Genomic DNA, 15,682 nt, shown 5'->3' on the forward strand with positions numbered 1-15,682 from the left:
CACCTGGACTTTGTGGAAGCAACATAATGCGCGGGTCTTCAATAGAACGGCCCAACAGAAATCACCTCATCAGGTGGTGGGTGCGATCCTGCAGGAAATCCAAAAATGGAGGGAGGCGGGTCTAGGAGTAGGCGGGTTGTCACGATTTGTTAGAGAGAAGGCTTTGGTTTCTGAGTGGGGTGTAATCGGGCGTGGCCTAGGTGCGATGTTCGCATCCTCCTCTAGGCGTCTCTTGTAAACTTGTTGCTCTTCTTCTATAAAGATAAGGTATGCTATTGGCGTACTCTCGAAAAAAAAAGTATGTTCCAAGTTATTTCTACTAGTTTAAAAAAAAAGTACTACTACTATATGTTCAAGTTTAAAAGTCCATCAAAATCTCGAGTGTTAGAGCAAATCTGGCCGAACCAGATCAAAATCAAATTCCGATTCCCAACACGGAATTAATTAAAGAGAGAGAATTTTTCTTTCCTTTCGTCGTCCGACCGACCGGACATAGAGGGGCCAAGCAAAGCAAACGCGAAGATACGGAAACAGCGAGGCTCGCCGACTAGGGTTTGCGCTGCTCCTCTCTCCCGTCCCCGTCGACGCCGACCAGGCGCCCCGCCGCGATGCCACAGTCCGTCCTGGTCGATCGCGCGACCAGCGAGTCGCTCATCGGGCCCGACTGGTCCCTCAACCTCGAGATCTGCGACATCCTCAACCACGACCCCTCGTGAGCCCTTCTTCGCCCTCCCCTTTGCTATCCACATGTCTGCTTTGATCGTTCACGGCATCGTCGGCGTGGAGTGGTGCTCGTGGTCGTGGCGAGGGGTACCGTGCTTAATTGGGACGGGGTCTGGTCTGTCCCGCTGCTATTCTGTGGTAGTCTCCCCATGATTTTGTAGGATGGAGGTCGGGGTGACGCTTGTGGTAAACATGGGGTGAGGGCTCGGACTGGAATGATTGATCGATCCTTGTTGTCCTGCGAAATTCAACTGAGGTTCAATCTATTTTTGTGGTACAGAGTAGACATGGAGTGAATTCGATTTTTTTCACTAATCACTATTCATTGATAAGTAAAGAAACTGAAATTAAGGAGTCCATGCCCTGTCCTGGTTAATTAAATCTACAGTTGAGATGCCAGTTTAGTGTGAATTTTGTTTGGAGATGCAATACACCCGGGTTATCTGCACTCCTGGCTCGCCTGCTGGTGCCAAAAGATCTCCCATCTTCTTGCCACAGGATAACATATACCATGCCTAGTCAAGCAATGACGAGGATTGGGGTCGTGATGGGAAAATGTGACATGGTCAGCTCTTTCCAATCACTTTACCAATTTTATAGCTGATATATTGTCCTGTGACCTGTAAAAGTGAATATGAACAAGATGTTCAGTAGCAGCTAGTAATGGTACTGGAAAAGGATAAGAAAACTAGCATGGAGTGGAAGAAGCAAATATTCGTTAACCAGGATTTTAGTGGAGCCCGTGCCAGCGAATTTTGAGGACTCCTTGTTAGTTTTTGACTTTGTATAGACGATGAATGTAATAATCTTGACCCGTTGAGCTGTTCATGAAGCTTGTGCAGTAAGTGCATGTTCCATCAAAATAGATAATCACCGGGTATGAGTAGTATTGATGTTTCGAAGCCATAGGGGCTTTGAAGAAATCATGAGGATGTTAGTCTGAGGCTTATAATCCCTCCGTCCCAAAATAAGTGTCTCAACTTTAGTACAACTGTTAGTATAAAGTTAGTACAAAGTTGAGACACTTATTTTGGGACGGAGGGAGTATTAGACAGTCTCGGACCAAATGTTATTTTAGCTCGTGCGTCAGTTATTTGCTATATTGTTGCATGGTATGCCGTATTTAACATTTTCACTACTAGTATATTCTCTCATACTTTATGTGCACAATAGGCAAGCTAAAGATGTAGTCAAGTCTATCAAGAAGCGGATTGGACACAAGAATTCAAAGATCCAGCTCCTCGCACTAACAGTAAGTATCATTTTGTGCACTCGTATCTTTATCTCCATGATATTGCAAAGTTCTGTATATCTTTCAGTATTACTTACACATGAATTGATTAATGACTCCATATTGAGTGTGTCATGTTATGGCTTGATCGTAATTTTGGAATGATAAGTTGGCTAGAAGCTAAACTAGGATGAAACTAGCGTGATGAGCTATTGATTGTTTGTTCGAAAGTTGATGGTAGCCATAATAACGTGAAGCGGAGAATCTCATGTAACAATCAACGATTGACAGTTAGCCAGAGCCAAAAAGACATTGAACAGGCTCCAGTCAGCACTTCAACATCATCGTATGTTAAATGATTCATGCTAGAGTAACATCTTAAAGATGGGTGTGATGGTGAATACAAGTTTGTTTGGATTGCGGATATTAGGAGTGGTCTAGGTGACAGATTCAGAAGAATTTATGAGGGAGAACATAATGGGCTATGTAACGGAGCATTGTCACTTGTTAGGTTCCTTAACCTATGCTGAGCAGTATCTTGTATCTCTGTATCTGCTGTGTATAGTGCTAGTTGGAAGTCATACTTTGTGGTTTATTTGTTCTGTAATCTAATCCCAAGTAAGCTAAACCAGCCTGTAATGAAGTAATTCATTTTATTTCCCCCTTTTCAGCTGCTGGAGACGCTGATTAAAAATTGTGGAGATTTTGTTCACATGCATGTTGCTGAGAGAGATATACTCCATGAAATGGTGAAGATTGTTAAGAAAAAGGTCTGCCTGCAAATTAGTATTCTGTCTCACAATATAATGTTAAGAATAAGATTTCAGTTTTGATTTCCCTTTTGTTTTGTAGCCTGATTATCATGTAAAAGAGAAGATACTCATTTTGATTGACACCTGGCAAGAAGCTTTTGGTGGTGCTCGTGCAAGATATCCACAATATTATGCGGCATATCAAGAACTGCTGGTATTATTCACTTTAAGTATGCTGACATTTGGTTCATCTTCCTTTACTAGATCAGATTAAATCAGTTATACAATTTTTTTGAGCATTTCTTAAGCCAACATTCAGTAACATGAAAACATCTGTGCTCTAGTGTACATCATACATTTGCTTTTTGATATATGAAACCTCCTTCAACTTATCATAATGTCCCTCTCTGATATACCAGCGTGCTGGAGCCGTATTTCCTCAAAGGTCAGAGAGTTCTGTGCCAATCTATACTCCACCACAAACTCAACCTCTACAGAACTACCCTCCTCCTGCTTTACGTAATACTGATTATCGGCAAGAGGCACCCGAATCATCTTCAGTGCCAGAAGTATCTACACTAAGGTATATTATCTTCAAGAACCTAGTGACCATGAAGGCACGGATAAATGATGCTCAGAACTAGTGTGAACTATGTCCATTATCTTGTGCACATTTGAATTATGACAGAATTGATTGCTGACATACTGCTAATCCCTTTGCCCATTAATATACTATGCAATTTGCCTCCAGAATTTATGTAATTGATATGATGACAGTATGTGTACATTATTATTTTCGCTAAGATCATTTTCTAGAGAAAGTGTTGAGGCATAACCTAACCAGAACCCTAAGATATTATGTATTAATTTAAGATGATTACAACTATATGAGACCTTAAATACTGAAATGCTTCCTCTTTCCAGAGCTTGAATGTGTGTCTTTTACTGTACAGTAACTTTCTAGTTATATCCGTTATTTGGACCTGTAATTGCTTTTAGTTTCCTTTCCAATTCTGTAACCAGTGTCATCATCACTATGGTTAGCAATGTACTACTTCGAAGTCTTCAAGTTCCCTTTATAAGAATGTTTCAAATTTGCAAAACTTTTTCTCCAGTGCGACAGAAATTCAGAATGCAAGTGGCGTCATGGATGTTCTCTCAGAGATGTTAAATGCTATTGATCCTGGTAACAGAGAGGTATTTCAGTGCTCATTGCCTACTCACATGCTGTAACAATATGTGGTTCATAAAATGATCCAATGACCGGTTTTGTTGCGGAAAGTTAATGCAGGAAAAAATAACACCATTCTACATGGCTGTGTTGAATTTTCTTACTTAAAGTTGGATATGTATTTCTGGTTATATGATTTAGATGTCAGGTCAGTATATTGCTTAACTGTAAATCTGTAATGAACATGCAGGGTCTAAGGCAGGAGGTCATTGTGGACCTTGTGGACCAATGTCGTTCTTACAAGCAGAGAGTGGTTCAGCTCGTCAACACGACCTCGTAAGTTTCTTTTGTGGTGTCCGGCTGTTTAACCAGCATATGAACTACATGGAATCGGGTAGTGGAATGTAGGATATGCATTTTTCTGACCTAATTAATAGTTTTGATAACCCACTAACTGCCTTTGCTACCAAATTCATTTTGATGTCCTCTTGATAAAACTGAGGGAAAGAAATGCTGTGAATATCTATGCTAAATGCTATCCAATTATACACCTCTGGAGTTTCTTGACAGAATTTCTGGAATCTCTCGAGTTCTCTATTCTTCTTTGCTACATAAACACCATATACAAGGACCTTTGTCCGACTACTACTAACACACGCAGCTCAATATACAACACCACTTCCCCTCAAGATGGGACTTCAAGGTTGTTCCCTCATAAATCCGCTCTTAGATGAGAAAATATATATCACCACATGATTCGTCCGGTCATGAACTGGATTATTTGCAATATTCATCGTTCTTGTGGCCACACAGAAGCTTCAACCGCCATTTGGCCACCAGCCTGAACTCTGGTAGAAGACCTCTCATCCATAATATCTTGAAACACACTGTCATGGCTCCATATTCTGCTCTGGAGGTAGATCAGGACACCACCAAGATACTGAGTAACCTCCAACAAAGACACACAATACTGATGTTGATCTCCTATCTGGCCCAATCAGCATCACAATAGCAACCGACGTCCAGACGATAATTTCTTCCTTCCCCTTTGAGTGATCCAAGCCCCACATATTCTTCTTCTCAAGGGCTGCCAACTTTTCCAACATAGCCTGATACAACTAGGGATCTGCTTTGCTGTTCTCCAATCAGTTGGGACTACTGTAGACTTAGTAAAGCGATGAAGGCTATGTAATCTGGTGACAGTGATTCATATGACGCATAGTTGGCTATATCATTCTCAAAGCCATATTTGGAACCCTAGCCACTGTCCTTGTACCGTGGCTCATCACTCTCGCCACACTGACCACTGCAAGCTCACTTCCCCAGGAACTCTTGCCAGCTGCTGATCCATGTGCAGCTGGCGTGAGTAGACAAATCACTGCTGACCAAGCTGGAGTTTGGTTGACAAAGCTGCTGCATTCAACTGGATTCACCGCTTTCCTATTGGACTCTCTTGGTCCTAACTTGTACCATGGTGGCGAGAAACATGCCTCCTTGGGTGGATCAAGTGCCGCTGGCACAGTGAGCTCTGATACTCTTCTCTGCTATATGCATACAACACCAAAACATGAATCTACTGCTACTACTAACACACAGTGCTCAATATACGCCAGTTTTGATGCAGTAATTTAAATAAGCTTGCATTCACTCCCTAAGCACTCCTAAAACTGCTCTTTATTCGAATTAATTCCTGAATATATTAGTTTGTGTCATGGTACCTCACCCTAATCTCTACATTTTAGGCATGTGACTTTACAGAAATAATTGGCAACTTCTTATTGGCGTGTTCAGATCAGTAATATATAGAGAAATTGTGGTGGTAATACCACCAATCCACCATTTGTCTAATTTAACAGAAATACACAACGGGAAGAAAATATATTAGCTAGTTCAGCCCTGTAGGTAATCATATTACTAGTGTAATACTATATACATCTTTTTTTGCGGGGATACTGTATGCATACTTCAGTTATTTTCTAGTCCAAAATTTATGTCTGATACTGTATCACTGTGTTATGTTTGAGATACGTCCACTCATGTACATGACTGTATTATTTGATGAAAATTGGGTGACTGAACTTATATTTGCTGGTTGCTTTTGCTGTAACTAGATTTCACAATGTAGCTTTGTATTACTGATTGAATTTCTGTAGTCTGTTGTGTTCGTTTGAGTACGTGTGATATTGTTGTCTTAACTATTTCCATGCATTAAATTGTCACAGCGATGAAGAGCTGCTAAGCCAGGGCCTTTCATTGAATGATGATTTGCAGCGTGTTCTAGCAAAACATGATGCAATTGCTGCAGGCATAGCTGTTCGGGTAGAAAAGCCAAAACCACCACAGGCCCCTGCAAATAGTTCCCCACCAGCAAAGCCAGAGGGGCCAAAAGAGCCAACTCAAAGGTTGTGTTATCTTATACCAAGCATCCTGTTTTAATCTACTCATGTTACTCTCCTGAAATGATGCATGCGTAATGCGGCTTCAGAACTCTCGAAACAGTATTGGAATGATTGAAATAGTAGAGTACTGCATTATGCTCTGACTGACTTCTTCATTATATACCATCTGAACCTGTCAGGTCTTCTGAAGCTGCTGGTAAGGTTTCTCCATTTGAGCAATTAGCACTTCCTGCTCCTCCATCATCCAGCACCTCAAAGCCTCCTGGAGAAGCATCTGTTGGCCCTAGTATTGACCTACTCAGTGGAGATGATTATTTCAAGCCAGAACCTGTGAATTCCCAAGCACTTGTTCCTGTTGGCAATTCCCCTGCAGCTTCTGCTTCAGGCCACAATACCTTAGATCTTGTAGACATGTTTTCGCAAAGCGATGCTAGCAATAACAATCACAACCCTGTTATATCGTCCCCAATATTGAACTCAAACCCTAATCTCTCGGCACCACAAGCATATCCTGCTCCACAGCATCCTGTTCCACCACAGCAGTCTTCATTTTCCAATGGGTTGACCTCCAATACGATCCCAACTTATGGTCAAGGTCCTGACCTAAACTCAGCAAGTTCGTGGAATGGGCAGCTTGCTCAAGGAATGAATCAACCACAGCAGGCACCAAATTATGGTACATAACACTATCTTCTATAGTTACAATATGACCTTCTAATATGTTATATAGTACTGCCCTCCGTCCCACAATATAATATATTATTGCAACCAGTATGTGAGTATATCAGTTGTAATAACATCTTATATTATGGGATGGAGGGAGTAATATTTATGTTTGGTATCTACTCCCTCCGTATTAAAATACAAGACGTTTTTTGACACTATATTTTGATACAGAGGGAGTAGTTCTTACTAGATTTGATTTGTAAATGCTATTTATGCACTACAAGTTTTTCGATAGTGTAGTGTGGACTCTTGTTTTTGTTTGTCCGCTGAATATTTCCGTAGTTTTGCCTCTGTTTATGGCATGTACTATACAAGGTTGTCCTCAGCTGTAGGCACTTTGTGATTGTCAGGTCAAGATGATCAAAGCAGCGACCTACCACCACCACCCTGGGAAACTCAGCCTGCAGAAAGCGATCAGTTCCAAGCTGGCCAACCTGACAACAGGTTGGCAATGCCACCAGGACAATTCGGAGGCATTCCACCCCAACCTGTTCAAGTTGGTCAGCCTGGGCAGGTTTCACTGTCGCAACCATTGCTGACTGGACAACCAGGCGGGATGCAGTTTCCACCAGGATATGTGGAGCAGCCTGGGGCTCAACATCCGCAATCAATGCCAAACACGCAATATGGGGGCATGTATCCTTCAATGCAAGGCAACCAAGCAGGCGGCATGTATCCCCAACAGATGGCAGGAGATATCTACCAGCAACAGATGTATGGTGGGCAGATGGCGGCCGGCTATGGCTATGGTCAGCAGCCTGGAGGCTACTATGTCCCAAATGCTGCATACGGGTATCCCAGTGCAAACGACCTTTCTCAGAGAATGAACGGACTTGCCATGCAAAACAACGGCTTATATGGCACACCTGCGTCTTCTTCCCTTCAGCAGGCTAATAGGCCAGCAAGACCCGAAGATTCACTCTTTGGTGATCTGGTTAGCATTGCCAAAACAAAGCCTAGCAAAACTGCAGCTAATAAGGCCGGTGGCTTGTAAAGATGAATGAGAATCCTTGTTAGCACCATTTCTGTGACAGCGATAGCTTCTGCTCATAGTACATAAGTTCTTTGGAAAGTCCCCCTATTGGGGAGTAGTAGGCGAGTTATAGATTTTGAAATTCATAGCAAGTGTGGTTCGGTATAATCCTATTTTTGTTTACTCGGAAGCCATTATATTTTGTTCACTTGTTGCAAGCGCAGGGTTCTCGTGAATCATCAGAAATTCTTCTGTACATACATTCGGTTTCTTTCGTGTACCTTCTTTTGGTCTTGGGCAGCATTTGCGGAGTAATTATTGTATTTGTGATGCTTGTGATGACTGATGAGTAGCTTACTGCTGTGGAATTATGCTAGTTGGGGGCACTTGGTAAACTGGACTAAAGGCCTTGAACTGTTAGTAGTTCAGTCCTACCGCTCAATTCTCTGACGATTGAGTTGCCCAACCTACAGATGTATAAATGGGCTCATCATCCAGTTTTGTATTTACAGCAGAGGTATGGCTTTGGAGGAGAGCCCCAAAGGCCAGATGGTAGAACCAGGGATCCTACCGGACCTGCTCCGTAGGTTGTAGGGGAAGGATGGAGAGGGGCGAGGCGATGAGCGGGCGCGCCGGCGGCTGGGCGCCGTCGCGTAGGAGGAAGATGGCGGCGGCGGCTAGGGTTAGAGGCGGCTAGGGTTCCGGCTCCTCTGGGAGCCGGGCAATAGGGATAATAATATTCTTATTGCTTGATTCCAAAAAGAGTCTTACAGCCTATATTTATAACCTAGATAACTTGCATAAGAATTAACCTAAGATAACTTGCATAAGATTAACCTAAGATAACTTGTGGGCTAAGATTGCCCGGTGGGCCTAGCTAAACCGGCCATAACACTTCTCCCCGCCTGCACAAACAGCTCGTCCTCGAGCTGTAAGGTGGAGAAGCGCTTGCGGAACTCCTCGAGGCGATCAACCAGCGTCGAACACGTTCTCGACAGCTGGGGCGGCCAGGTCGGCGGTGACGGCGTCCTCCGGAATGTAGTCTGCAACCTCCAGGTAGAAGAGTCGCGGGCAGGCATGGCCGGGCTTGTAGGGCTCGTCGCAGTTGAAGCACAATCCTTGGCGGCGACGCTCGAGTAGCTCGGCTGAGGTGAGCCGGCGGAACGGGCGCGCCACGGTCGCGGCGAGGGGTGCCGCAGAAGCCTGCGCAGGCCGACCCTGCGCGGAATCCGGCCCGGGTAGTGACCCAGCGGTCCGGGACGGTGATTCGTGCTGGATGGCCAACGCGCGGCGCTCGAACGCGCGGGTGTAGTACATGGCCGACTGGAGATCCTGGGGTCCCCGAAGCTCCACGTCCACGCGGACGTGATCCGGAAGTCCACCGACAAAGAGGTCGGCCCGCTGCTGCGCCGTCACGCCTGACGCATGGCATGCAAGGGCCTGGAAACGTTCGGCGAAGTCCTGCACCGTGGAGGTGAAGGAAAGGCGGCCTAGCTCCGCCAGGCGGCTCCCGCGGACCGGGGGCCCAAAACGAATGAGGCAGAGCTCACGGAAGCGCTCCCAAGGGGGCATACTGCCCTCATCCTGCTCGAGGGCGTAGTACCAGGTCTGGGTTGCACCTCGGAGGTGGTAGGATGCCAGCCAAGTGCGCTCCGACGCGAGCGTGCGCTGGCCACGGAAAAACTGCTCACATTGGTTGAGCCAGTTAAGCGGGTCCTCCGTGCCGTCATAAGTGGCGAAGTCGATCTTGGCGAACTGTGGCGGCGTCTGGGTCGGCGCGCCATGGCCGACCGGCTCGGCGGTGCGGCGCAGTGACGATGACGGTGCCCGGTCAACGGTGGGGAGGCCGCCGTAGGCCCCCGCGGAGCCGGACGAGGCCCCAGACTGCAACATGGGTACCTGTGGGTCCCCGGCCTCCGTGTAAACTGGCGGTGGCGACGTCCCGGTTAGCCAGGCCGGGATCGGGGACGGTGACGGCGGAAACCGGACCTGCTGGATCGGGAGGCCTCCCGGTGTGGACTGGCCCAGTCCGGAGCTGGACCGGCGCGGGCGGCGCGGCTGGGGTCGGCGCGGGCCAGTGCGACCAATGTGGCGCTGGGGCGGGCGCGGGAGGCGCGGGTGGCGCCGCGAGAACCGGCGCGGGCCACTGCGGCTAGGACGGCGCTGGGGCGGGCGGCGGCTGGAGCGACGGATGGGCCCCGACGATCGCCGCAGGTACCGAGTACCAGGGCAGGTGCAGCAGCGGCGGGGGGCCCGCCGGTGTAGCCCGCCTGGAACGGCAGCAGGGGCGTCCCGCTCGGGCCCGACGCGTTCTAGATCGGCCAGTGCGTCGCCGGGTGGCTGTAGGCGGGGGGCGTAGCCGGCGGGGTGGTGTGCGGGCCGGCCAAGTACAGGGAGATGCCCTGGACGGTCGTCACGAGGTCCCGCAGGGTGCTGGTCATCTCCTCCGGCATGAAGACGGAGGTTGTCGGTGGGGAGGAAGTGACGGGGGCCGGCGGCGCGGAGGTGATCGGGGCCGGCGACGTTGGGACCCGGCAGTGGTCATCGGGGCGGTGGTGATGATGGACAGCGGCGGCGTGGGTGTTGAAGACGACATGATCGAACCCGAGTCTCTGGATACCAAATTGGTAGAACCAGGGATCCTACCGGACCTGCTCCGTAGGTTGTAGGGGAAGGATGGAGTGGGGCGAGGCGATGAGCGGGCGCGCCGGCGGCTGGGCGCCGTCGCGTAGGAGGAAGATGGCGGCGGCTAGGGTTCCGGCTACTCTGGGAGCCGGGCAATAGGGATAATTATACTCTTATTGTTTGATTCCAAAAAGAGTCTTACAGCCTATATTTATAACCTAGATAACTTGCATAAGAATTAACTTAACATATTTGCATAAGAATTAACCTAAGATAACTTGTGGGCTAAGATTGCCCGGTGGGCCTAGCTAAACCGGCCATAACACTTCTCGCCGCCCTTGATAAAGCAAAGCTTGGGTTCCCAAGTCTTGCATATGCACATGAGCTCAACTAGGGAAATGCTTGGCTCCTCAGGGCTGTAGCTGCCTAGAAATCCACATGAGCTCAACTAGGGGGAAAAGCTTGTCTGCTCAGGGCAGCAGCTGCATACAAATCCATTCAAGAAAATAATTCAATTATATTAGCTTTTTATAGACAAACGTGGGGTTTGCGAGCCAACGTAAGACCGGCTCGGGATAATGGGACCCTTTTCTATAGAGGGATTATTGTACAAAATTGGATGAATAAATCATACTCTATCTATATTATTAACGATTATGTATCACAATCCATCTTGAGATACTTGAATCAATACCTATTCGATGGATCTTTTTTTTTCTTTGCCAGGAACCAGATTTGAACGAGTAACACGAGGATTTTCGGCTATAGATAGTTGTCCTGGCTTAAAAAATGAGACCAACTCAAGGGCTAACCCTCATTGGCTTTTTTTATAGGAGAAACTCCGTGAGCGCCGCGGGTTCAAGCCTACTCCAGTTGTCCAGCCAACGGGTGGACGCCCCGCCCTCATAGTTGTCCTGGCCTCATGATTCGACATGCTTCTTGCGTATTGCTAGAGAAAAGTATGTATTCTTAATTTGCGTGGGCGTGGGTCACCTACACATGTCTCCACACACGCATGATAAGTGAGTGCTTCACATTGGGGGGGGGGGGCTCCCACCAGCCCCGTGTCGCTCCCCCACGGGGCGGCCCGGGCGCGAAACCCTAGCCGCTGGAGCCCGCACAACCCACCCACCCCCTCCCCTCCGCCGCCGCCGGCAAGCGCCGCCGGGCAAAGCCCACGCGGTGTTGGCGGCGGCGGGCCTTTTTCTTCCCTCTCGCCTGGGGAACAAGCTGCGCGGGGCTGCTCAACTGGGATGAGGATGAGCTCGGCGGCGTGGGGATGAGCTCGGCGGCGTGGGTGCACGGCGAGGTCGGGCGCGACCGAGGCGAGGCTGCTCGCGCTGGAGGCTGGGCAGCGCGACCTGGTGCGCTGGAGGCCTGGCGGCTCGCGCTCGGACTGAGAGCTGTCGTTCCGCGTCGGCCGGTGCTGCGCGGGCGCCCGCAGATCTGGTGTGTCGCGGTCGCGGCGGCGGGCAGGGCTGTCGACTGGGCGCGGGTCTGCGCGCCAGGGGAGCGCGGAGGAGTGCACGGACGTTGCGGGAGCGCCAAGCTCCTGGGCGTGGAGAGCTAGGGCCGATCCCGATCTGGACGGGCCTGCGTTGGGTTTCCCCGGTGCAGATCGGGCGGGGTGGCTGTGAAGGAAATATGCCCTAGAGGCAATAATAATATATTTCCTTATATCATGATAAATGTTTATTATTCAGGCTAGAATTGTATTAACCGGAAACATAATACATGTGTGAATATATAGACAAACAGAGTGTCACTAGTATGCCTCTACTTGACTAGCTCGTTAATCAAAGATGGTTATGTTTCCTAGCCATAGATACAAGTTGTCATTTGATTAACGAGATCACCTCATTAGGAGAATGACGTGATTGACTTGACCCATTCCGTTAGCTTAGCACTCGATCGTTTAGTATGTTGCTATTGCTTTCTTCATGACTTATACATGTTCCTATGACTATGAGATTATGCAACTCCCGTTTACCGGAGGAACACTTTGTGTGCTACCAAACGTCACAACGTAAATGGGTGATTATAAAGGTGCTCTACAGGTGTCTCCAAAGGTACTTGTTGGGTTGGCGTATTTCGAGATTAGGATTTGTCACTCCAATTGTCGGAGAGGTATCTCTGGGCCCACTCGGTAATGCACATCACTATAAGCCTTGCAAGCATTGTGACTAATGAGTTAGTTGCGGGATGATGTGTTACGGAACGAGTAAAGAGACTTGCCGGTAACAAGATTGAACTAGGTATCGAGATACCGACGATCAAATCTCGGGCAAGTAACATAACGGTGACAAAGGGAACAACGTATGTTTTATGCGGTCTGACCGATAAAGATCTTCGTAGAATATGTGGGAGCCAATATGGGCATCCAGGTCCCGCTATTGGTTATTGACCGGAGACGTGTCTCGGTCATGTCTACATAGTTCTCAAACCCGTAGGGTCCGCACGCTTAACGTTACGATGACAGTTTTATTGAGTTTTGATGTACCGAAGGAGTTCGGAGTCCCGGATGAGATCGGGGATATGACGAGGAGTCTCGAAATGGTCGAGACGTAAAGATCGATATATTGGACGACTATATTCGGACTTCGGAAAGGTTCCGAGTGATTCGGGTATTTTTCGGAGTACCGGAGAGTTACGGGAATACGTATTGGGCCTTATTGGGCCATACGGGAAAGAAGAAAAGGGCCTCAAGGGTGGCCGCACCCCTCCCCTTGGTCTGGTCCGAATTGGACTAGGGAAGGGGGGCGCACCCTTCCTTCTTTCTCCTTCCCCCTTCCCTTCTCCTACTCCCACAAGGAAAGGAGGAGTCCTACTCCCGGTGGGAGTAGGACTCCCCCCATGGCGCGCCTCTCTCTTGGCCGGCTGCCTCCCCCTTGCTCCTTTATATACGGGGGCAGGGGGCACCCCAGAGACACAACAATTGATCCTTGAGATCTCTTAGCCGTGTGCGGTGCCCCCCTCCACCATATTACACCTCGATAATACCGTTGCGGAGCTTAGGCGAAGCCCTGCGTCGGTGAACATCATCATCGTCACCACGCCGTCGTGCTGACGAAACTCTCCCTCAACACTCGGCTGGATCGGAGTTCGAGGGACGTCATCGAGCTGAACGTGTGTAGAACTCGGAGGTGCCGTACGTTCGGTACTTGATCGGTCGGATCGTGAAGACGTACGACTACATCAACCGCGTTGTGATAACGCTTCCGCTGTCGGTCTACGAGGGTACGTGGACAACACTCTCCCCTCTCGTTGCTATGCATCACCATGATCTTGCGTGTGCGTAGGAATTTTTTGAAATTACTACGTTCCCCAACAGTGGCATCCGAGCCTGGTTTTATGCGTTGATGCTATGCACGAGTAGAACACAAGTGAGTTGTGGGCGATATAAGTCATACTGCTTACCAGCATGTCATACTTTGGTTCAGCGGTATTGTGAGATGAAGCGGCCCGGACCGACATTACGCGTACGCTTACGCGAGACTGGTTTCACCGTTGGAGCACTCGTTGCTTAAAGGTGACTGGCGGGTGTCTGTCTCTCTCACTTTAGTTGAACCGAGTGTGGCTACGCCCGGTCCTTGCGAAGGTTAAAACAGCACCAACTTGACAAACTATCGTTGTGGTTTTGATGCGTAGGTAAGAACGGTTCTTGCTAAGCCCGTAGCAGCCACGTAAAACTTGCAACAACAAAGTAGAGGACGTCTAACTTGTTTTTGCAGGGCATGTTGTGATGTGATATGGTCAAGACATGATGTGATATAATTTGTTGTATGAGATGATCATGTTTTGTAACCGAGTTATCGGCAACTGGCAGGAGCCATATGGTTGTCGTTTATTGTATGCAATGCAATCGCCATGTAATGCTTTACTTTATCACTAAGCGGTAGCGATAGTCGTAGAAGCATAAGATTGACGAGACGACAACGATGCTACGATGGAGATCAAGGTGTCGCGCCGGTGACGATGGTGATCATGACGGTGCTTCGGAGATGGAGATCACAAGCACGGTGCTTCGGAGATGGAGATCACAAGCACAAGATGATGATGGCCATATCATATCACTTATATTGATTGCATGTGATGTTAATCCTTTATGCATCTTATCTTGCTTTGTTTGACGGTAGCATTATAAGATGATCCTTCACTAAATTATCAAAGTATAAGTGTTCTCCCTGAGTATGCACCGTTGCGAAAGTTCTTCGTGCTGAGACACCACGTGATGATCGGGTGTGATAGGCTCTACGTTCAAATACAACGGGTGCAAAACAGTTGCACACGCGGAATACTCAGGTTAAACTTGACGAGCCTAGCATATAACAGATATGGCCTCGGAACACGGAGACCGAAAGGTCGAGCGTGAATCATATAGTAGATATGATCAACATAGTGATGTTCACCATTGAAACTACTCCATCTCACGTGATGATCGGACATGGTTTAGTTGATATGGATCACGTGATCACTTAGAGGATTAGAGGGATGTCTATCTAAGTGGGAGTTCTTAAGTAATATGATTAATTGAACTTAAATTTATCATGAACTTAGTCCTGATAGTATTTTGCAAATTATGTTGTAGATCAATAGCTCGCGTTGTTGCTTCCCTGTGTTTATTTTTGATATGTTCCTAGAGAAAAATTATGTTGAAAGATGTTAGTAGCAAAGATGCGGATTGGATCCGTGATCTGAGGATTATCCTCATTGCTGCACAGAAGAATTATGTCCTTGATGCACCGCTAGGTGACAGACCTATTGCAGGAGCAGATGCAGACGTTATGAACGTTTGGCTAGCTCAATATGATGACTACTTGATAGTTTAGTGCACCATGCTTAACGGCTTAGAATCGGGACTTCAAAGACGTTTTGAACGTCATGGACCATATGAGATGTTCCAGGAGTTGAAGTTAATATTTCAAGCAAATACCCGAGTTGAGAGATATGAAGTCTCCAACAAGTTCTATAGCTAAAAGATGGAGGAGAATCGCTCAACTAGTGAGCATGTGCTCAGATTGTCTGGGTACTACAATCGCTTGAATCAAGTGGGAGTTAATCTTCCAGATAAAATAGTGATTG

The 15,682-nt window shown here is 47.6% G+C and overlaps 1 protein-coding gene across 1 annotated transcript; it reads left to right on the forward strand.

Annotated features, from left to right (window-relative positions):
* The first annotated feature begins 440 nt into the window (after positions 1-440).
* Positions 441-8,314, forward strand: LOC123164415 (TOM1-like protein 9). The gene is made up of 10 exons (XM_044581885.1): positions 441-712; positions 1,897-1,975; positions 2,626-2,724; positions 2,807-2,920; positions 3,126-3,289; positions 3,822-3,903; positions 4,128-4,213; positions 6,100-6,279; positions 6,456-6,952; positions 7,353-8,314. Exons 1-10 carry the CDS (start codon positions 609-611, stop codon positions 7,994-7,996), a joined length of 2,049 nt encoding a protein of 682 aa, XP_044437820.1. The 5' UTR covers positions 441-608; the 3' UTR covers positions 7,997-8,314.
* Positions 8,315-15,682: the final 7,368 nt, after the last annotated feature.

This window comes from Triticum aestivum, chromosome 7D, assembly GCF_018294505.1.
Source record: "Triticum aestivum cultivar Chinese Spring chromosome 7D, IWGSC CS RefSeq v2.1, whole genome shotgun sequence".
NCBI lineage: Eukaryota > Viridiplantae > Streptophyta > Magnoliopsida > Poales > Poaceae > Triticum > Triticum aestivum.